This window comes from Pseudoliparis swirei, chromosome 4 (genome assembly GCF_029220125.1).
Source record: "Pseudoliparis swirei isolate HS2019 ecotype Mariana Trench chromosome 4, NWPU_hadal_v1, whole genome shotgun sequence".
Classification (NCBI taxonomy): Eukaryota; Metazoa; Chordata; class Actinopteri; order Perciformes; family Liparidae; genus Pseudoliparis; species Pseudoliparis swirei.
Genome location: NC_079391.1, coordinates 12,674,766 through 12,697,494, shown reverse-complemented (window position 1 = coordinate 12,697,494; position 22,729 = coordinate 12,674,766). Strand labels below are relative to the sequence as shown.

Below are 22,729 nucleotides of genomic sequence, written 5' to 3'. Positions count from 1 at the left end.
CGATATAAACCAGAAAGCCCTTTTGCATTCCAACATTATTCAGGTTTAGGGCTCATGACACCGACCCCCAGGGAAAGTGGAGTCTGATCCGTTTTCTTGAAGGAATCTGCATCTCAGGTCATGCTCCCTTCCATCATACTCCTCACCGCTTATTCATTTTGTATGTGTTTTATGTCACCCAAGTTTTTCAATAAATTGTCCTAAATAGGTCACCAAGTGTTCTTGCTGGAGACACATACTCAGTGCGTTTACATGATGGTATAATTCGAATCTTGCTTTAGTCGGACTATGCTATCTTTTGTGGGATCTGCTATTATCCCAATATACATGGCAGTGAGTAATTCGAATCATTGGCCGAAAGCATGTCATATCCGATACGATAGGTGGCGCTGTTTTCATTACAAATCGTGGTGATACAGCCATTTCCGCTTGACCTCTTCACCACCACCAACAACAACCAACAACCAACAACAACAACATCAACATTTCGAGAAAGAACCATGAACTTTAGTATGTTCAACTCCTTCAATACATTAAGCATAAATTCTGTCTGCTCTTCGGTCCAGAAATGTGTGGTGGCTCTTGTGTTCTCCACAGCGTTGTTTGTTTGTTTTCTGCCGGCCAGGCTCCCGGCAGTGACAACTTATCGTCTCTTTCGACTTCCGGGTCACGACATGGGAGGGAGGGGGGAGGAGGGCGTCGGGATCTCAAGCATGCGCAAAGACGCAAAGTCCAGTTCCTAATCCAATTCACCGTTACATGCCGCGATAGGCGAATTATCAACCGGATCGGATCGAGTTATCCAGGGGTGTTAATCGGATCGTAGTCGGACCGCACATAGTCGGACAAAGGTGTTTACATGAAACGGATAATTCGATTTCAGTCCGACTAAGCCAGTTATTCGAATGCATGTAAACACGGTCACTGTGGACTTATAATCATTCACAAGGGGAACACATCTTTGGAATGAAAAGACTAATAAAAGGAAGCCAATAAAACCAAATCATGCCATTTTAAAGTAATACAAATAATTCAGAGAGAAACTTTACTTCACGGTAATTGAACACGTTTCCTGGCTATACTTTAGGAACTATCTTTATGATACAATATTGCAACTTCAAACCCACTGTACTGTAACCCTACCTCCACACCACCCTGTGAAGTACTGTCCACTGGTACTTCTACACACCAGGTGTGCGCTACTTTAAAACCAATACTTTCTCTTTCTTGCAAAGGTTATCATTGTTCACTATTACTACTCCATTTATTGTGTTGACAAATATAATTTGAGGTTTTTAAAAAAGTTATGGATTCTCAATTAGGGACTGATTTATTTTTTACAGTGTAATTCTGATCCATTGCTAAATGTAAATGAGCCTATTACTCAACAGATTGCATGCTTAACGTCATTTCCAACTATCCATCCATAGTAATCTAACAATGACAAGTGGGTCAGGCCAGTGGAGCAAAAGCCAGCAAAGAACAAGAGGCTTGATGATGACCCGGGTGTGGGTCGACAGGAAAAGATGTTGTTTCTACGACCTGCCACATATTATTACTGTGAGCAGACTGTTTTTTTATAAGCCAACTCTACAGAACGCAGGCTCTCAATAGTTAGAGAAATAATCAGTGGTCATTTATTTCCCTGTTTTTCAAATCTAAAAGTCATTTGGATTTTCCATCTCTGAGTAAATCACTTCTACTTTCAACGAGGGCGTCTCTGCAGAGCTCTAACACAAACCAGCAATGGCTATGCTAGATTATACTCAGGAAAACAGAAGAAGTAGACACATATAATTCAGTATGGAGTGTCCTACAGAGAGGCTGACATGTGGATAATACATAAGCCTGTTGCAGCACCCTAATCAACCACAATCCGAGATAGCAGACATGTTTTGCCTTCTCTCTCCACGATCGACTTCATCATTATAAACAGCGACAGCCGGTGGAGAGTAAACTAGATTAATGATCCCTGTGTCTTCATGTGGCGAGACTCACCAAATGTGAATACTTTCAGACTCCTCTGGTGAAGCTCGGAACATTTTGTCCTCGGAGCACAAAAAATGCATTTGTCAGTTGGTGATTGGATGCTCAGAGCTGATGGGAGACATTGTTTACCTATTGTGCATCGCAAGAAATCCTAAGAGGATTCAGCCGTTCTGGCCCCTCTTTGACACACATGGCGCTCGATGGACACCACCGAGGTGAGGAACTGAAGCTGTGTTCTCTTCTGGCAGGGTGAGTGAATGTGTTTAACTCTTCTCCTCCGAGGAGCCGTTACAATTGGATCTACACAAGTGGATGAGTGGCGATACATTACATTGGTTTGAGGGCCTTTACATTGGTTTGAGGGTATTTATAAATGTGTGATTTGGGAACATGGAAGGACTCCCAACATCATGCCAAAAGAGTGTCCGTCTCCCTATCCATCAATGCTTAGAAATGTGTGCAAAGCAGTTTCCTTAGATGAAAAGAATGTGAGGCTGGACCTGAGGCACGACATGTGAGAGGAAGCATGGGGAGCTCCCAGTGCAGAACAACAGTGAGAGGGGGGAGAGGGAAGAGGCTGAGCTCAAGGACCTGCCCCTGCTCGCAGCTGTAAAACGTTCCGCCCAACACGAAAAACAAGTGGAGCACTCTTCCGACAAAAAACAAATATATAACACAATAAATCAATGACATGTGTGGTGGCCGATTAGGTTACAAATAGCCCCGAAAACAGAGCGTGCTGGACGAGGCGTACAGCCAGCACACCAGAGACACGAACATACGAAAACATGGAAGCGAATGTACTCGGCGAGCAACACACGACCTACAACAAAGCACGAGCGAGGAGCAACATTTGGGTCGACATGCTCTTTTCTGAAAAGGATTCTGCAAAGTGTGCCCCCGACGGCTGGCAGTGAAAGCATGCAGCCCCCGGACCTGACAGCAGCTCGAGCAACAGGGACAGGATGTGACAGCTTTTGAATGCATGAAAAGTTTCGATTGATCCAATAAAGTCACAATCGTGTGTAAACATCTCCTGGTGATTTGACACCGGCCGTGTACTTAGCATCTTTAAACGCCCGCCGGATGGTTTATATGAGAAAATAAAAATAGAGAGAGTGTTTCCAGTGTCGCCTGATAGCTGTGTGGCTAACGTGAAGCTAAGCGCAAAGCTATCCAGCATCAACATCATCCCACAGTGACTGGCGGCCTGGACACAAACCTCAGCGCCGTGGTTCAATCTGAGCCGCCGCCGCTCCGTCGAAACTTACCAGCTTTCTCGTGGTCGTATCCCACGACCATAAAATAGTCAGCAAATCTAGCCATGTCTGCTGCTTTTCCAGAGTAATACCAACACAATTCAGCATTTTTCCTGCTTCCATAGGACAGCCATGTTTGACAGAAGGAGTGTCACTGCGCTTGCGTGCGGGAGAGAGAGACATCCATGGGCGTGGGCCCTCGAGTTTACAAATACAGCACTGTATCCCAACAGAGGCTCTTTTAGGGCCAGACTGTGGGGTCCCCACCGTTTTGTGCCGGGGGAAAGCCGCCACACTAGAATAATACTATAATGTACTGTAACTGAGAGAAATATATTGATAACTGGTTGGAAACTGAGAGAAATACTTTGATAACAACGGTGGGAAAGTGATCAACAGGTGATTTACTGGAGATGCAGCTTGAAAAGAGCAGAATTGTGGAGATTCAAGATGTTGAATAGCAACCAATTCAGCACATTTCCATCAGTATTATGTTCAGCGGGTTGTAGACTACTTTATACTTTTGTACTATACTTTTTCAGTATAATAATTTCAATGCATCATAACGATTTAGTGTCAGGAAAAGGTCTTTCATCTTCCACCGCAAGTGTACCACCAGTACAAAAAAGTACTAGTTCTAATAAAATACATTACAAAAAATATATATATTTTTTTCTGATAGTATGACAAAGCTGCTCCAATTGCAACATGAAAATTATCAGGGGTTATTCCTTGGACTCACATATTTAATTGCGCTTTTTAACGCAACTTCACGGAACACTTAAATCTTCTGGTAAGTCACATAGTCAATAGTTTGTGTTTTAAAATAGCTCTTTCAAACTGAACATGGTTGTTTTTGACATACAGTGTGCAGGGCAGTATATGCACATGTGCTTATTGTAAAATATTGAAATTTATGAGTGTAAGAGAAAAACTAAAAATTCAAGTTTTCTTTGACACTTTTTCTTTCCATCCCACTTTTGTTTGCTAGTAAATGGAGGATGAAGGCAGAGGTAGTCAAATAGTTGAACCAGAGCCAAAACATGAAGAAATGCCCACCAAGTGTTTGCATAACAAGTGTTTATAAATTAACAAGAATGATGGGAAAGCCTAAATCAATACACATTTCAAAGTGACAAACCTGTGACGTTATGGCTTTCTAATAATTATGTATCGCCTGTCAAAGTCCTGCCTTAGGGGCCGACACCCTATTTCCTGGCACACCTGGCATTAGTTGCTCAGGTTTCCTGTCACACATATCTGGGAAGAATAAAAACTGCATCCTATGACAGCAACTTCATGGAGGACAAACAACATATTTCTATATAAGGAGCCAAAAAGCAACAGCAGAAATGTGTTGTCATGATTGCACAATCTCTTATTGTAAACTGAGGGGATTACTTATCTGCCGGAGGCAATTATCATTACAAAGTACTTACAAAACATTTGCTGGTTTACAGCACATGTGTTTGACATTTATGTATTCTTTGAGTTGGGTCACATGAGATATAAATACACTCAGGAAGGCTCTACATCGGGGACTAAAAACAATACGATATGAATTATAGAATGCTGATATGCTAGAGTGGAATGTCAAGTGTTACATATTTCTAAAATGAGCCCACGGGAGTGGTTTTTTCCATTCATTGAAACTGAAACAAATATCCAAACACAGCATTACATACAGCAACTCTAAAACGCTAATGGAAACCATACCTAGCGAAAGTTTCGGCAACAAAATTTCTACACTGATAAAACCAAGTGGTTTTTTTTCTCTGGTATTTACAGAATTTCATAAACTGTACTCAGTGTTTCTGATGCACAGGTTATCTCTTCTTAACAACATCCTCATCTCAGACAGAGACTAATCTACACAAGTTGTTAGCTAGATGAAGGCTGTGCTAAACTAAAACTGGTAAACTCTGTAATGCGTTATTTGTGATAATACTTTATGTGCATGTTTCTCGACTTTCGGGGCTTATTATTCACATCTGCCTCATGGAGCCCACCGACGGACGAGGTTGTTTCCAGCCTGACAGAACAATTCTGAATAAAAATCATAGAAAGAAATATATTTTTTCCTGTATTATTTTGACTTACTTAGCTTTAACTCAATTCAATTAATTTTATTTTAAAGCCCAACATCACAAATTACAAATTTGCCTTAGTGGGCTTTACAATCTGTACACATACGACATACCTGTCCCAGAACCTCACATTGGATCAGGAAAAACTTCCATGTGAAACATGCTGGATGCAGGTTTAGAGTGACTCACTGAACTGACTATCCCATGAAGTCAAATAATGCGAGCGGGTGAGACATAGAGGCACATTTTATGGCTTTCTCTTTTCTCTGAAATAAATTCTTCGATATGCATTCCTGAGGCAAAAATGTAAGTCATTTAGTTATCATTTATAACAGCACAAAATCAGCAGGACTGTTTAAAAAAAAAAAATCTATGCTAATATTGTTCATATATCTTAGATTGTTTTTCAAGTTCATTTTCTGAATTGTAAAATTCCATTTTGCATTTATCCAAATATCCAAATAAATGGTAAGTCTGGGGTCAAATATTTGCCTTGTAAAAGCAAATACATTGAATATATTGTGTTTACAGTTGGGCATACTTACTCTATTTAATCAGTTACTCAATGTTTTTCTTTTTCCAAATCTCAAATTCATCATCGAGTGTACTTTCAAAGCCAACATGGAACTTCACTGTGTCAGGGAGTGCCCTAAAAAGGAGACTGTGGAAACATTCCTTTAATTATATTGTATCCAATTAGCCAGTTAGACTGAAAAGACACCGACAAAAACTATATCTAACTGACCTTAAGTATCAGATACAACTTTTTATTTTGTGATTATTTAGATTACTAATACTCTCACTCTATAGAAAGCAGTCAGCTTAGATGAACACATTGTACTTTTACTGGGACAATTTGTAGTGTATTGTGGGACTTACTGAAACTGAGGACCATTGATTTGTTGCCATTGTATCCATAAACTGACATAAAACAAACAACATTTTATGAGAGCTGTAAAACTTTGTTGATTGCATCATATATAATAAGCCGTGAAAAAGTTAATGGCTCAGTGAAAGAGTGAACACAGGATACGCAGATTGTATTACTTATTCTAAAACTATTTTCTTTTGTCATTTTCATGTCTATTTCCATCTTTTTCTGTGTTGGGTTGTCCTACGTGAGAGGCAGCACAGCAGCAGTGCACTGTATGGGGTGGGGGGAAAGGATGAGAGACTGTGTGTGTCAGTCATGAGCCCCTCCCACCTCCTGTATAAAGGCTCCCAGTCTGGTGTGTAGGAGCTATTAGCAGAGTGAGACACAGCTGCCTCACAGAACCAGTAGGCAATTTCAAGAAACCTGTGGAGTACTCTTTTACAGCTGACTGAGCTTTTCTCATCCATTTGAATTGTATCACTGAATTACAGGTATGTGTACTTTCTTTTAACAACTATATTGCTGTGATTTGCTCTGCTACCACCTGATGGCTCAAACTTGCTTTTTGTTGAGGTCAGGGCACAAGTATACAAGGACAGGTTATCTACCCGGTTATATAAGCACTTCAGCTCTCAATGTGTGCGTCTGTGAAGAAATTGCCTTCAAGGTGTAAAGCATCTGACAGAGGCAGTACATCATATATTGTTGATAAGTTGCAACCGATTTTGCTTTGTTTCTTTAATTACCAACTTTTATTTTGACTTATGAGCTGAGTTTATTTTGGACCCCGCAATGGTAGACTGTCCTTCGTGTTATTGGCCAGGAGCCCAAAGCATGGTTGTAGGTTTACTTAGCTGAGTAAAATCTGACCTTAGCTTAACTTTTTAAATAAATGAATGATATGTGCAAATAACTTGGCTTTTGGACTCTTGTGTAAGCAAGTGCCAGTGTGGCACAGTCACATATAGGAATGCCATAAGAGTGTAACATGCACTGAGGGACAAGAGGAAATTCCTGAAGTTCAAGATCAATTTATAGCATGAATACACAACTAACACATGTTTTCCCTCCTCTCCACAGGAGTCAAAATGCAGTTGATCATCCAGTCCTTTCTCTCGTGCTGTCTGCTGGCGACAGTCGCTCACTGTGTGGAACTTGAAGTGAATCCGGAGTTGAAAAAAAGGTGAGTTAACTCTGGAGGAAATCATTCAAAAAATTAAAATGATGATTTGATATAAGAAGTGACAGTTGGTCAAGTCTGTGACTAAATGATCTGCCTAAGACTAAATAAGAGTTGTTTTCCTCTCCCAGGCGAAGCATATGGCTCGGGAGCAGATTGAGACGGGATCTTGACAGTGTATCAGTAGAGAAGACAGCAGAGTCCGAGTACTTCGTCAGACCGGAAGATATCAGGGATACGTTGCTGCCACATTCCAGGTAAGACCCTAACCATGCTATGCTAAATGTGCAAACTGTCTCCATTTGGCCATCATATAATTTGTTGTCATACAAAAGGAATACATAAGCAGAGAATACTCAACCATTAACAACTCAAGACTGAACGGCATTGATTAATATTCTCTTCTTCTCCTTCTGTCCTCCAGCACTGACATCAATGTCCGAACCAAGAGGTCTAAGAGCTCAGGCGGTCATTCAAGAAGACAAGGCTGTTCGCTGGGCACCTGTACAGTGCACGACTTGGCACACCGCCTGCACCAGCTCAACAACAAGATGAAGATCGGGAGTGCCCCTGTTGACAAGATCAGCCCTCAGGGATACGGCCGGAGGCGTCGATCTCTCCCAGCGCACAGAGTCACACTGAGGCTAGAGCAGGGCAGGCTGAGGCCCGTGTGGAGCATAAATGATTCGCAAATTCACAAGCTCGAGGCTCTCCTCAGACGGACATGAGCGGAACTTAGCAAGAGGAGTTGGGAACAAAAGCGAGGGAGTTAGTGTCCTCTCTCCGTTCTAAAATTCTCGAAATGCCTTAGACTTCTGCCAAGTATTTCCCGGCACATTTTTCAAGGCATGAGAACTGAGTCAGAGCGAGACTGGCTGCACTGAGTTTCTATAAAGGCAGAGCCTCGCAGCTCAGCCATGTAGAGCGCGCAAACAACTGCAGCAGGCGTACAGACACTGGATGGCACAGCGTGAAGCGAGCTACAGGTGCTGCTCTTTGCTTGGCAGAGGGAAAGGAAGAGTGCTAATACCTGGAAAAGTGGACACTTCCTCTGGCTTAAGGAGGGAACTCCCTTCTATCACTCTGGGACTTTACACATTTCTTCCTCAAGGCCAGGACTTTGATACGTGCTATCCTCTAAGGATTATACCACCATGTTCCAAACCGTCAGTACTTCTCTGCACTTTTCCATTTGGACTGAAATTCAAATGAATCATCAGGAAAAGACATCTTCATCACAATGCCAAACAGGAAAATAGGCTAGAGAGCTCTGAAGATCTCAGTTTATATAAAGTTTTGGACACTGTATAAGGGGAATGTCTTAGATTGTGTGAGATATATGTGCCACTCCAAAATGGATTGAAATATACTTGAAATTGTTATTGTTTGTACAAAACCATGTGCAATCTATATTTGTTTTTATTTTATTGTTATATATATATGAATCCCTTTATTTAAATATTATATAAAGGTTACGTTAAAGTACTTATGCAGATAGAACTATTTTTGTACAGGAAGAAATATATATGGGCATTGTAGCTATATGCCATTATTATTTTTGCAATCTGTGGTAATAGGATATGTGTTATACATATATATATATTTGTAAATGTGTTCTATTTTATTTGTGTCAAAGCAATAGCATTGTTATTCAATAAACGTTTTGCATAGAAAATCTAGACCTTGTCCAGACCTCCTTTGCTCATAGTTCTTGTAAATTGGTGGTAAAAAAAAGTGGCATTCTGTGTTCGCTGCTACAGCGAGACACAGAGCGCCTGGTCTCTGTTAAGTGATTACAGGGTCTCATTAGAGCCTCCCCTCCTCTCACTACATTCCCCTAGTTATGACACCCCCCTCAAAAAAGGGCAGACAGGGTACCAGGCGCATTCCTGCTTGGTTCAGCCCATATTTGTCAGCTCACCCCACACCACAGAGCAGCCCTAAAGCCATCAGAGGAGACTGACGCTTCCATCTGTTTTCAATGGTAGATGGTTGGGACACAAAAAGGCCAATGCAGGGGGTTCCGGTCTTACATTCCTGCGAGGGCATCACAAAAACTGCTCCAACAAAGCACTGAATGTGACCTTCAAATTCAAGCAGACCCCCGAGACTGAACAGAACTTAAGGGCTGCAGACCTCATTACTTGACATATTATTACCCTTCCTTTCACATTTTGTGGGAGTTTAGTATATATATATTTATATATATATATATACTAAGTGTGTGCGTGTATATATATATATATATATATATACACGCACACACTTTTTATACTTAACAAATGTTTTATACTAAACAAGTGTGTGCATATTTATATAGCATATTTCTCTTTTGGCTTTATTCCTTTTCTTGTTCCGCATTGCAGAAATTCAAAGTCCAATCAACACTTCATCAACACATTTACAGATTGACGTCAATAGATCAAATCATGAATTCACTGAATGGCACTAAGTCAACTCACCGGGTCCTTAGTAAGAGATTCATTGCCGCTTGTTTGGTGTCCTCTGTGCTCACACTAGCACGGCTATTAGATTTTCCTGGAAGCACTAACTCAATATTCCCCCTGTTCTTATAAACAATTCTAAGTGAACACAAGCAGAACATTATGCAGAAACATGCAGCTGTTCAACACGTTGCAGCATCATTGTGAGCAGGTTATACTGAACGCAAGAAAGGTTCAACACTTTAATGACATGTTCTCTATTGCCATCTAGTGAGATTAGATGGGTAAAACGGTTTAATTTGTGTTTTTAGTTGTATTCAATTAGATCAGGCATCTGAATTCAAACTAAGGTTTGTTTTAATAAGAAGCAAGAACAGCGTTAGAAATATGACTATACCTTTAATTATACTTTTAGGTTATTCATTTAAGTCCGGCCTTTAAGCTCTGCAAATCATATAAAACGGGGAAATCCGGTACCTTTTAAAGAATTACCCCATACTTTCCACAATGTCTCTCAATTAATATGTATTTCAAAGATTATTTTCATCTTAACTAAATACGTTAAGCAAATAGGGTTCACTTTTATTGTCAAGCCTTTTTTCTTTGTCAAAGATTGCAGGGGGGGTCTAACTTTATGCAGGGTGCTCTTACTTTATTGCTGCTTCAACCCGTTCTTCTGCAAGTAGCGATTTATACTGAGAAAAGGAGCTGGATTCTGGGGTGCTTTAGTTTTTCTTAAATTGTATTTGACCTATTCCTGAAGGGTATACTTTAATTATAACAGCACAATTCACAGTAGATAAATTGTGACAAGAAAATATATAAAATAAAGCAAAGGTGCCATCTAGTGGCTCAATAATTTACACATGTTTCTACGTTAGGGAATTTAATTTCTACACAAAATCCTTTTGGTAAAAAAACACTTCCAGTGTTTCTCACCACAATAACAGCTTACTTGCTCATTGATTCTAGGTCTGGGGTCTGGTAGTCAGTGTACTACTGTCTATCAAATGATTCTGGCCCAGGGCAAAGATTCAATCCCCAACAGCCAACTCTAAAAGTACCCTGATAACCTGAGCTGAGAGGATTAGTTTTGTACACTCAAACTCAGTTGGGCTAAATCAGGGACTGTGGGCCCCTTGCTGCTTATGGCCACCGCAGTAAGTCTGGGCCTTGTTCTAAGGCTGTGAGGAGTTCACCTTTGCTGTACTGCAAGACTGCTTAATCTGCTTGGCAAAGGTACCAGAGAAAGTGCTGTGATATGTCTGTGAGACTCTACCCAGAGATCGATTTTACCAGTAAGGGCATATGCAGAATACATGCTATAACAGAGACACTTACTTTTGCCATGACGTACACTGGTGGGGTAAATCCGGGTGAATGTGCTGTAATCGTCTTTGAGGGACTGTAATTAAAGAGAAAGAAGCCAGAGCAGGGGTTTCAAGCTTTGAAACAATTTAGTCTTCTAAGTAAAAACAGTTATGTGTTGTTTACGTCATCAAAAGAGCATCCTTACATTGCTGTTGCTTGTCTGCTCATGTCAGCTAAATGTCCTGCACATCAACAAGACATCCACAAAAGAACATGATTAGTCTCTTAAGAAAGAAGGGGGAGAACAGGAAAACCCTGGGATTTTACATGTTGACCCATTTTGAGCATAAACATCTAATAATATTGCCAGAAAAAGTAGTGAAACGGTGCAAATGACCATAATGGTTGATATCTTCTTTTATTCTGATGTCCCTGCACTCTGATGCGGTACTGAAAGAGTTAAGGATGGAGTGATGAGCCCTGCAGGGTGGTGGATGAGATTTCATATACTCTAGCCATAACACGAGCGCAGCATAACTTAGATGTCTATCCGCTTCTCCGAACTTCAGAGACAGCGGAGCCTGAGGAGGTGAGTGCACTTACTGTATATATTAGTAGTCTAGAAACAGGGATGAGGCGGGATTAGAAGCAAACATCATTTACAGTATCGTTTTATGTCTTTAAATCGCCTTTGAAAAACATCTTGATTTACATGCAGTTTTGTTATTCTGTGTGTGGTGACTGATTTATGTGTGTCTCCATCAAATCCTATTCACTGATGCAATAAAAAAATTGCATCTAGATGCACTGGAAATGTATCCAGCGATTGGGAAGTTGTTTTGCATTCATGGATGAGTGCACTTCCTTCATCTTCACTCTTCTCCAGGCCCTGGCCCTTGAGAAAGACACACCTCTTTTAAAGCAGTTTCTTTACTTTCCCTTGCTCATCACTGTCTCTCTGTATTGTAAATGCTTTTAAGTAAGTGTTGGTGACCTCTCTCTCCGATATGATTTTGTTAAATAGACGACTCAGGGGCTCAGCCATTAAGATCAGAGCCTTGTGTGAGAAAAGACTAAACAAACAAGATAACAAGAATAATACAGACATCTGGGTCTGAGATAGAACTGTGAGTGGTCAGGTAACGGCCTCACATGGGGGTTATCACAGTAATGAGGAAAAACTCCGCTTTAAATTCAGCTCCACATGTTCAGTGCATTTAAACAGACTCACAACCACAAGGGCACACCCGCACATTAGCACAGCGTGAGCACCATTAAGATGTTTCCCACATGAGTGTCAAATAATGCTTTCAGCAAAGCGACACTATGTATAACTCGGTTACCCAGACATCTCATCCGATGTTTCTTAAACCAGATACGTTGATCAATAAGACACAGGCTACTGTGAATGCTGAATAAAAACGTGTAGCTACTGTGTTGGGTGCTGAGTTGAAGAGTCCTCAATATAGATGGAAGGGTATTCTTTTATCATTTAAGGATTGGTTGATCACCCTGCAGTGGTGGGGCAAGAATCAGCAGGTCCCTGTTGTTCACAACAAATGAGTTGTTTCTTTCTTGGAAATTCCAGCATGCAGCATCTGTTGACTCAAAGCCATATTGTTGTTATATTTTGTGGAACATGGTTTATCACAAGCAGATATGGGAAAAAATACAACAAACTGGTCCAGGGCATGGTGAGATTATAGGCTAATTCTTATTATTATTATGCTGATAAACAGCACCAGCACCATGCCGTATTAAGCTTATTTTACCACACTGACTGCTACAGGAGCGTCATTGACATAAATGATCAGTCTAGTCTCTCTGTTATAAATATCTGGGCAGGAAGTATAGACATATAAATAAAATACACTAAGCAGATCTGCATTATGTACATATAACAAATGGGAGAAGGGGGTCAGTTGTCTTTGATATCACACAAAAGTGAGTTATAATATGATTGTATGTGAGAAAAATACCTTCTGAAGGCAATTCTTTGTTTTTAGAGTGACTTCTAACAGGACACCACCGATTAATTATGTATCGTATTAGCGACAACACAAATTTCAGAGCTCAGATAAAAACAGTGCTAATAAACAAAAGCACCAAGATCAATGGGAAAGCACTTGTATTGATCTCAGAATGCCTGTATGGGGGTACTAAACAAAATAATCTGGCAGGTTGTGAATTGAATGAAAAAGAAAACCGTGATGACGACCTCGTTGTGATGCCTCTTTGCCACAGAAGTAGATAGATTTATTAATTAAAAGAGAATGTCAGCAGTAACACATAACACAAAAAAAAAACAAAAAAAAAAAAAAAAAAAGGAAGAAGGGTGAAGGAACAAAAAAAAGAAAAGAGACTGCTGCCCTGTAGAGCCTCCTGTGGCAGAGGAGTCTCCTGTCTATCTCTCCTTGTGGAGGCGGAGCGTGCTGTGGAGAAAGTGCTCCCTCTGTCCGGTAGAGTGTGGTGGAGAGGTGGGTGGTTGTCCAATATGGACACCAGTTTTTTCAACGTCCTTCCTCACCCCACCTTGGGTTCCAGGCAGCTCCAGCTGGCGATGAACAGCCAGAGCCTCTAAGCTGTGTTCAGTTGGCCGGACCGGATGGTGTCAGATGCTGCTCCCCCAGCAGCAGGCTGCAAGTGCAGCACTGGCCACCCACGACAACCGAAACAAGAAACAACAGACTGCACGCTGCAGGAAAGCTTTCTCAGGAAAGTTCTCAGGTGACTCATCTTCTCTGTGGCCCTTCGTTGTACAGGGCGCTGTCGATGGTCGGCTGTGTTCTGTAGCGTGCTCCACTCTCCTCCATGTCCACGTCACCTCCACTCCCAGGACACTCAGAGCTGTCGCCTCCCCACCTTCCACCACTGTCCCTCTCCTGAAGTCCACCACCATCTCTTCTCTGGTCACTCTCCCCCTCTGGTGGTCCTCACACAAGTCACTCCTTCACCCTCCTCTCCCTCCTCCATGTACTCCTCCTACCGCAGAATCATCAAGAGTCACCTTCGCAGAATCATCAGAGTACTTCTGCAGATGGTGTGACTTGTACAGATGAAGGAAGGAGAGAACAGAACAGAGGGGGGCTCCAACATCACAGACCACCCATCACTGACCACTGCCACACACGGCACGCCCTGACCTGTTGCAGACAGCAGCAGAGTCCAGGATGGCAGACGATGGTGGTGCCACCACCCAGCCCTCACTCAGGCAGCAGCAGCTGCATGGTGTTAAATGCACTGGAGAGCTACAAAAAAGTCAAAGTCAGAGACAGACACAGTTCCACACCAGGTGCGACTGGAGCTCGTTGCAGCAGGTAGATAGGCGTCGTCCACTCCCCCACATGATGGTGAGGCTGGTGCAGGTCCAACGATGATTTCACCTGCGAGGGGGAGGATGCCAGAGGTGCCTCGGCCCAGCACCTTCATCAGGGGAGGGGTGAGGCGGGCGTCGTTAGTCGCCAGGCCAGATGGTGTTGCCTGCTTTGTTTGGGGGACAGGGACCACGACTTTTCCCACAGCACAGGACCTCCCCAGCCTCAGGCTGTTGGTTGAAGAGGCGTTGAGGACAGACAACTGGGTGGCGCGGGCTGGGACCCTGGGGCTGGCCTGGGCAGGACCTTCAGCTCAGCTTCTGCTTGGTTAGTTTCTCCAGCCTCTCACCTCAGTGGTGTCACAGAGAGAGGGGAGGGGGGGGAGAGGCCCATTATTGAGGGCTCGGTGGATGTGCAGCTCAGCAGGGGGGACAGAGGGGGAGGAGGTGTTTGGGAGGTGTGATGTGTGGAGGAGACGGGGGATCTCTTTTCCTTTCTCCTTCTCTATGTGTGCCCAATGTGCTCGGTGTAAGTGACACATTGTTTGTGTGTTTGAGTGTTTGTATCTGAATCTCGAGTGAAGCAGTCTTTGTTGACAGCCAGTTTGGACATGGTCTCAGGATTAGTAGCTCTATCATAAGACCACTGGCTCCTTAAAATAGGGAGATGAGCAGTCAGAAAAACAAAACTATAATTGTATGCCACCAAAGACTCATTTATTGACTGAGCCTGATCCAGATAGTTGCAGACAGAATACCTTAAGGTACAACTGAAACTGTACGGTGCTTCACTTGAGATGACAACACCTTCAGACATGGCTGTGAGCAGCACCGAAGGTAAGCGCAGAAATGATGAAATGCATATAAATGTAATACATGACAAAAGGCAAACTCCATCTGCTATTTAGCAAGTAATAGAGGTATTACATCATGGCTAAAAGAGAAACAACACTGTTCTCACACCTAACACCCCTGCAAACACACGTTGTGTATGTATCTGTGGATTTATTTGTGGATGTATTTTCTTATTTTGTTGCTTTAAAAAAAAAAGCATCCTGTGGAGACACAATGCATCTAGTTATTGTGCATAAATGTATGTTACCATTCTCATGCCACTGTGATGTCCATATCAAATAAAGTCAAGTCAACAGACACATGTCGGTCAGCAGTGTGTGGAGGAGATGAGTTACTGCTGGCAGTAGCTCTGACTATATGAACTCACTTTGGTTTATTCAGTTGGCCAACAACCTGAATCACAGCTAATTATTAAGAAATTGTTATTTAATTTTGACTGGATGCAAGGAACTGAGTAAAACAAAATTACGTACAAAATAGCCGTGTAGTGTACGCCCGTCAAAAAAACAAAAACAAAAAAAGGGCTCAACATTTTTTTCTGAATAACGACATTTTCCAGCCACGAGTTCTTGACCCTGGTTGTTATGGCAACGCTAAATACCGTCTGTTCTCTAAATGATGAATGTTACATCGTTAGTATATATGAACATTAACTCACCAGTAGACGCACCTCAGAAGGATTAACCCTGAAAGGTGTAACGTCGTGATAGAGGTCAGTAACACCAGTAGCGACACTACGTGTCACGTGTTAGCGTCACGTGGACTTTCAATTACGTTATTGTACTTAATGAGATCTACTTTAGTGCGCTGGTTGGAGACGAGCCATAGCATATAGGCTACTTTTCTTAACACGTAAATATTGAGTTATACAACGGTGACGTTTAACCGTCACCGTTGTATAACTGCATCATGATGTAGTATATCATATATTAGACCAGCTTTCGTAACGATAGCTGCGGACTGATTTAAAAAATAAAGTGTGTTTAGGTCAACAGTTTATCCTTAGACACGATAGTTTTTTTATTCATGTTTAGTGAAAAACGGAATACATTATTACTATTTTCAGGTTAGTTTTACTTCCCAGAATTTGCTGTGAGTGCGCGCGCGTGTGCGTGTATACTCCTGACAGTGAGAAAAAGAGAAATACAATTTTGTTTTGGGAAATTATTTCAATGGGTTTGAGTGGACAGTTAATAATTGATTCGGCCATCATCTCCGGATCAATACATCTTTATGAGAATATCCCTTTGCACGTGGTGCCATGAAGCTGCGGTGATGCTCACAGCTGTTGTCAGGATGTAGGGTTGTGTGTCCGGAATGATAAGCTTCCTGGAATCACCATGGCAGAGCGGAACATTGGCTTATATGGCACCATTATGCAGCCAGGCCTTGCTCTATTGTTGCCGCAGCACTCAATGAGCAGCACGGTATCCTGTATCACGAGGATATCAGGAAGACACCGTCTGATCACTCAGGTTATCCGCTTGCAGAAATAGACCGTTCTTTGTTTGTTAGCTAATGGAATATATCCAGCATTATACTGTAGTAAAAATAAGCCCGTCATTCTATTCGTAAAGGGGTGAAATTGACTGCCACTTTGAAGTGACATGTCGAGAATAGCTCAGGAGGATTTGCATTCCTCCAAAGGCCAGGAATAAGGAGAATTTAATAATATCTGTTATTTGTAATAAGAAATACTTTCAACTTAAACATATGATATTCTACAGGATTAGTCCATGTTTTCAGATCAGTACCCCATTACAGTCATTTGCTGACAATAATAATTGTCATAGCAGCACTTTTCACAATCTAATTGACTTGCTGCTTTACATAGACAATATTTCTTGAAAAGAAAAAGGCATTGGATGAAAGAAGAACCAATAAAGACAGCAATTAGGAACACAAGATAACCGGAAAAGCAAGTTACAAAGATAATGTTATATAACAAATGTTAAAAGTAACTGTAGAATGAACAGAGAGACTATATGGAAACTAGCGAAAATAGATATTATAAGTCGATGTTATATTGACGACCTATGCCTCTTGTGTGCTGGTTTATTTGTGGCACAACAAGAAGTGATTATTGTCTGGTTTTCACTTAGTTTTTGAGAAAAAAACTATTTGATTTAAAGTGAAGCGTTTATAAGTATCGGGCATGAACAATACACAGAGCTCTCCAGGTGGTGATGCTGTGCAGCAGTTAGTTCATGAATGCCCTACAACCCTGCCACAGGTCGATTTGCTTGTTTACAGAATAAAGATAAAGAGGGCAGGTCCTCTTTGGAACATATTTGATTACATCTCACCAGTCATGATACTGTAGCCTTTACCTTCTTGCAGACATGCCTCGTCAATTCCCAAAGGTAACTCTGAGTGAGGCAGAAGAGGAGACACAACTGTTAGCGGAGAAACTGTACGCATCAGTGCTAAAGGAAGAAGACAGCAAGGATGCTTTATCCTTGTTCACCGTGCCTGAGGACTGCCCAATTGGCCTCCAGCAGGTCAAGGAGCATGAACTTCAGAAGGAGCTGGCAGAGGAACATTCAGAGGAGAGTACCAAAAGGTAGGCCATGCTATTGGTTTGGCACCAAATCGAAAAGGATGTTGTTATCAGTCCGATCAATGTCCAAAATTAAACGTTAGCTTATATTAATTGTATTGCTGATTTTGCAGGAAGAAAAGTCTGAAGATGATTCGTTCCCAGTCCATGTTCCTGCAGAGCCAAGTGAATACAGATTGTACACGGTCCGCGGTGGTCACGCCATACCTGACCCCCAGCTCCACCTGCTCATCAGTACCAGAAAATTGCCCCGAATACCAGAGAGTCACTATTAGTGGTGATTACTGTGCTGGAGTAAGTAACGTAAACATACATTTGTCCCTCACCGTCAGATAAATTGATGCCTTTTCAGCTCTACAATGTGTAGGCCTACATTTACTACTCCCATCTTATGTTGTCATGCTAACAGAATGTTAAAAAAGGTGGCATAATTGCCTAACATGTATCACGTCCATTCCCCATTTAGATCACAGTGGAGGACTATGAACAGGCAGCCAAAAGTCTGTTTAAGGCTTTGCTCATTCGTGAGAAATACTCAAAGCTAGCCTACCATAGATCCTGCAGAACCACAGCCCAGTTCCTCCGCAGAGCTGAGAACATGAAATGGAGCGAAGATGATGAGGTTCTTCCAGGTTTGGAGTGTATAAACATTATAGTAATTGATAAACTCACTGATGTTTTAGTCTGGTTTAAATGGCAGTAACAGAACAATGTTGTGGTCTCCAGACATGTGTCCGTGTCCAACAGATGGAGAAGATCCCTACAGCATTCAGAACATCCCTGAGAATCTGAACTATGAACTGAAGATGAAGGATGGGATTGTGCATGTGTATGATGATGCCGAGGCTCTGAGAGGAAACCAGCCCCACGACCTTCCTTACCCAGACATAGAGACCTTTGCCATAGACTTTGCTCATGTGCTGGCAATGATTGCAGATGGACCAACGTAAGTTGACAAGACAAAACGACACAACAGCTATGCCGGTTGAATACATATCCCTCGTTGTAAAACTGGTTGTTGCATGAAGTTACATTTTCTAATCTGCGGTCCGCTCTAATATCTTATCCACCACTTTGATTTTCAGGAAGACATACTGTTACAGAAGACTCAATTTCTTAAGTTCAAAGTTTTACCTCCACGAGATGCTCAATGAGATGGCTGAGCTAAAGGAACTGAAAAGTGTGCCTCACAGAGATTTCTACAATGTTAGGAAGGTTAGACTTCTGTGTATAATACAATATTGTATCCCACAGATTTCCTCTGTAAAAACATGTTCTTAATTCTGCCATAAATGTAACTATTTGTAAAAAAAAAAAGAAGGAAACATCCTGTGTTGAACCAACAAGTTTTCCAGGAGACTGAACGTGGACATTGTTTCTTTCTCTCAGGTGGACACGCATATACATGCAGCTGCCTGCATGTCTCAGAAACACCTGCTGACCTTCATTCAGGAAACATATAAGACTGATGCTGACCGTGTGGTGTTGGAAAAGGCTGGAAAAAAGATGACCCTGCAGGAGGTTTTCCACAGTCTCAATAAGGACCCCTATGACCTTACCGTGGACTCTCTGGATGTACATGCTGTAAGAAAAGTAGAAACTGACACTGTTTTTTTTTAGACAAGTTGAAATGAAGTGAAAACAGTTCATTGTTTACTCTCTCGTCCTTTGTGACACTTTCTCTTCTAGTACAGGTCAATACCAGTATTGATTAGTGCTTTTTAATTACTGGTCATTCTAATGTCACAATTATGCTTTGTAATGTACAAACTTTACAGGGGAGACACACCTTCCACCGGTTTGATAAATTCAATGCAATGTATAATCCAGTGGGAGCGAGTGAACTTCGAGAAATCTTCCTGAAAACAGATAACCTCATGAATGGAGAGTATTTTGCTCGCATCATAAAGGTATCATATCAAGTAATCATACACTGTAAGTCAGAACCTTTACAGAGACAGCTTATTGCACTCTACTTCTCTTCTTTATTAGGAAGTGGCCCATGACCTGGAGGAGAGTAAGTACCAGCATGCAGAGCCTCGCCTCTCCATCTATGGACGCTCTCCAGAGGAGTGGGATAGTCTGTCTAAGTGGTTTATTCAGCACAAAGTACACTCTCCAAACATGAGGTGGATCATTCAAGTGCCCAGAATATAGTGAGTGCTAGAGGCTTAAGAAATATTATGAGGTATCAAATTGAACAGAATTCTTTAAATTGTGAAGTTGTAAATGTCCTAAAAATATAAGACATTGTTTGTATGTGTTTCAGTGATATTTTCAAGATGAAGAAACTGGTACCTAATTTTGCCAAGATGCTGGAGAACATATTCCTTCCTATATTTGAGGCCACTGTCAACCCACAGAAGCACAAAGAACTTCATGTTTTCCTCAAATATGTAAGATATTGCATAATTTAGAGTCCATCATACTTGTGTTCACAAAAATGACTTGCTCATGTTTCTGATTTATATGTTTACTTTTTTATCTTTTTTAATATAACCTATTCACTGATATTTCTTTGTTGGAGCTAATACTTTAACCCCCCTGGCATTTATGCGCTGTATAAAATCACACATAACTGGTTTATAATGCGCTATAATACAATTGTAAGATGATGTGAAGTGTTTCAATGTATTTGTCAACATTTGTTTCTCACCCATAAGTGGAGGATGGTGTATAAACTGATAATGAATGACAATAGATGATCATTTTATCTTTATAGGGAAGGCACGTGTATTTGTATAGTCCATTTCAACAACAAGGCAATTCAAAGTGCTTCACATAAAACAATTAAAAGCACCAAAACATAATGTAAAATAAAACAAGATTGCAAATCAATTAAGAACATTCATAAAAACATTTTTAAAAAGCTTCTTTATATGAGAAATTATAATTGTTAACAAATACTCTACATTCCTCACAACTAAATTGTTGTGCATTGAAACCATTCTTCAAATGCTAAACGGGGGTTTAACTAAGGTGTTACCTAGAGGAAATGAAGTAAGAAATTTGAGGGTAAGAGTAAACAATTTCAGGACATAAATTATTAATTTGTTGGAACAAATTAAGCAATATAATGTATAATAAAGACTTATAAGTTGAAGAAAACAAACTCATATTTGTGACATGATTATTTAATTTAAATGTCCCTCGGTGCCTGCCAGACTTCATAAATCCATCCCAGTAAATTCCAATCTTCTGCGCAGGTGTCAGGGTTTGACAGCGTAGACGATGAGTCCAAACACAGCGATCACATGTTCTCCTTCAGGAGCCCAAAGCCAGAGCAATGGACTGCAGATGAAAACCCCCCATACAGCTACTACATCTTCCACATGTATGCAAACATCATGGTCCTTAACAACCTCAGAAAGTAAGTGCCAATACCTCCTTATCTCCGAGATATATCTCTTCGTAATGGGTCGGATATTAAAGTATCAATGTTCAAGTTCTGAACTACTGAACACTCATAGCTGATGAGCGTAACTCGGACATCACGATCTGCCGTGCAGCTGATATCTATAAATATTCTCAGTAGGCTATGGTGCATACAAGTATGAACAGATTTTGCTTGTGTTTTGCTTTTCCTTTTGTGTCGTCTGTAGAGAGCGTGGACTGAGCACCTTCCAGCTACGTCCTCATTGTGGAGAAGCTGGATCAATCACTCACTTGGTCTCTGCCTTTCTCACATCAGACAACATCTCACATGGACTTAATCTGAAGAAGGTACTTCATGGATACAGATGCTGTTTGCAGAATTTAAAACGATCAAAGAGTATGTATCAAAAGGGATACATACAAGAAGCAGGGAACATAGCACAGACCATTGCGGGGAACATAAAATAGACCATAGCGGGGAACATAGCACAGACCATAACAGGGAACATAGCACAGACCTATCTGTGTTGATGTGGATTAAGGCATACACATACCGGTCATGTTCATTATTGTGAAGCTGGAACGAAATGTTACATTTAACAACACATTAATTACTTGTGCATCGAAACAATGTACATCAAACAGTAACAGTAATCAAACAGCACTACATGTGCTCCATTCAGTAATGTTTTTAGTTATTGTTTGTCTGACTGAGAGTGGTATCTTTTTAAACTTCCCTCAGAGTCCTGTGCTGCAGTACCTGTACTACCTGGCCCAGGTGCCAATTGCAATGTCTCCACTCAGCAACAACAGCCTGTTCCTGGAATACTCCAAGAATCCTCTCCCAGAGTTTCTGCACAAAGGCCTGTGTGTGTCCCTGTCCACAGATGACCCCATGCAGTTCCACTACACCAAGGTAATCCAAGTCCCATACACAGGACGTTTAGTGTTTCCAGTTCACGATGCCAGAATATTAGTGTACATTTCTATAAACATAGTAATGCAGTGTGCTTTAAAAGGAGTTAGTTCTGCAGTGTAAATAATGATCCATTGCTCATGTCCTGCTTGTAGGAACCACTGATGGAAGAATACGCAATCGCAGCCCAGCTGTGGAAGCTCAGCACCTGTGATGTGTGTGAAATAGCCAGAAACAGTGTGCTGCAAAGTGGACTGTCTGACGAGGTACTGACACCAGTTTCTCTGCAGAATCTTCCCTTACATTTAATCAACATTAATTCCATCTGTTTCTAAATACCTAACTATGTTGTTTGTCTACAGTACAAGAGGCACTTCTTAGGAGTGAACTATCTGAAAGATGGACCTGAAGGGAACGATATCCATCGGACCAATGTTGCCCAGATCCGCATGGGCTACAGACACGAGACACTGTGCAATGAACTCAGCTTCATAGTCGACGCAGTGATGTCTGAAGCTATGAATTCCCAGTCTGAATAATATGGACCTTGTATTCGACAAGCATGC

General features: G+C 41.4%; 3 protein-coding genes across 5 annotated transcripts in view; 2 read left to right on the top strand and 1 right to left on the bottom strand.

Annotated features, from left to right (window-relative positions):
* The window catches only part of sbf2 (SET binding factor 2), a 91,136-nt gene extending 87,761 nt beyond the window's left edge, over positions 1-3,375 (bottom strand). The window contains exon 1 of the mRNA XM_056413641.1: positions 3,261-3,375. Coding sequence (XP_056269616.1) covers positions 3,261-3,315 — 55 coding nt within the window. The 5' untranslated portion in view covers positions 3,316-3,375. The remainder of the gene's footprint in view (positions 1-3,260) is intronic.
* Positions 1,975-22,726, top strand: ampd3a (adenosine monophosphate deaminase 3a). Of its 2 annotated transcripts, none has more exons than XM_056413644.1 (15): positions 1,975-2,204; positions 17,653-17,875; positions 17,986-18,166; positions 18,339-18,504; positions 18,599-18,818; positions 18,958-19,087; positions 19,262-19,456; positions 19,651-19,782; positions 19,865-20,028; positions 20,142-20,268; positions 21,079-21,242; positions 21,475-21,595; positions 21,990-22,163; positions 22,319-22,429; positions 22,526-22,726. In XM_056413644.1, exons 1-15 carry the CDS (start codon positions 2,180-2,182, stop codon positions 22,700-22,702), a joined length of 2,310 nt encoding a protein of 769 aa, XP_056269619.1. In that variant the 5' UTR covers positions 1,975-2,179; the 3' UTR covers positions 22,703-22,726. The 2 variants fall into 2 exon arrangements, with proteins under 2 accessions (XP_056269619.1, XP_056269617.1); XM_056413642.1 differs by having other exon boundaries at positions 1,975-2,238; positions 17,636-17,875.
* On the top strand, positions 5,864-9,068 carry adma (adrenomedullin a). 2 transcript variants are annotated; one of them, XM_056413648.1, is made up of 4 exons: positions 5,864-6,700; positions 7,290-7,392; positions 7,521-7,646; positions 7,814-9,068. In XM_056413648.1, exons 2-4 carry the CDS (start codon positions 7,298-7,300, stop codon positions 8,115-8,117), a joined length of 525 nt encoding a protein of 174 aa, XP_056269623.1. In that variant the 5' UTR covers positions 5,864-6,700; positions 7,290-7,297; the 3' UTR covers positions 8,118-9,068. The 2 variants fall into 2 exon arrangements, with proteins under 2 accessions (XP_056269623.1, XP_056269622.1); XM_056413647.1 differs by lacking the exon at positions 5,864-6,700 and having other exon boundaries at positions 6,719-7,392.
* Positions 22,727-22,729: the final 3 nt, after the last annotated feature.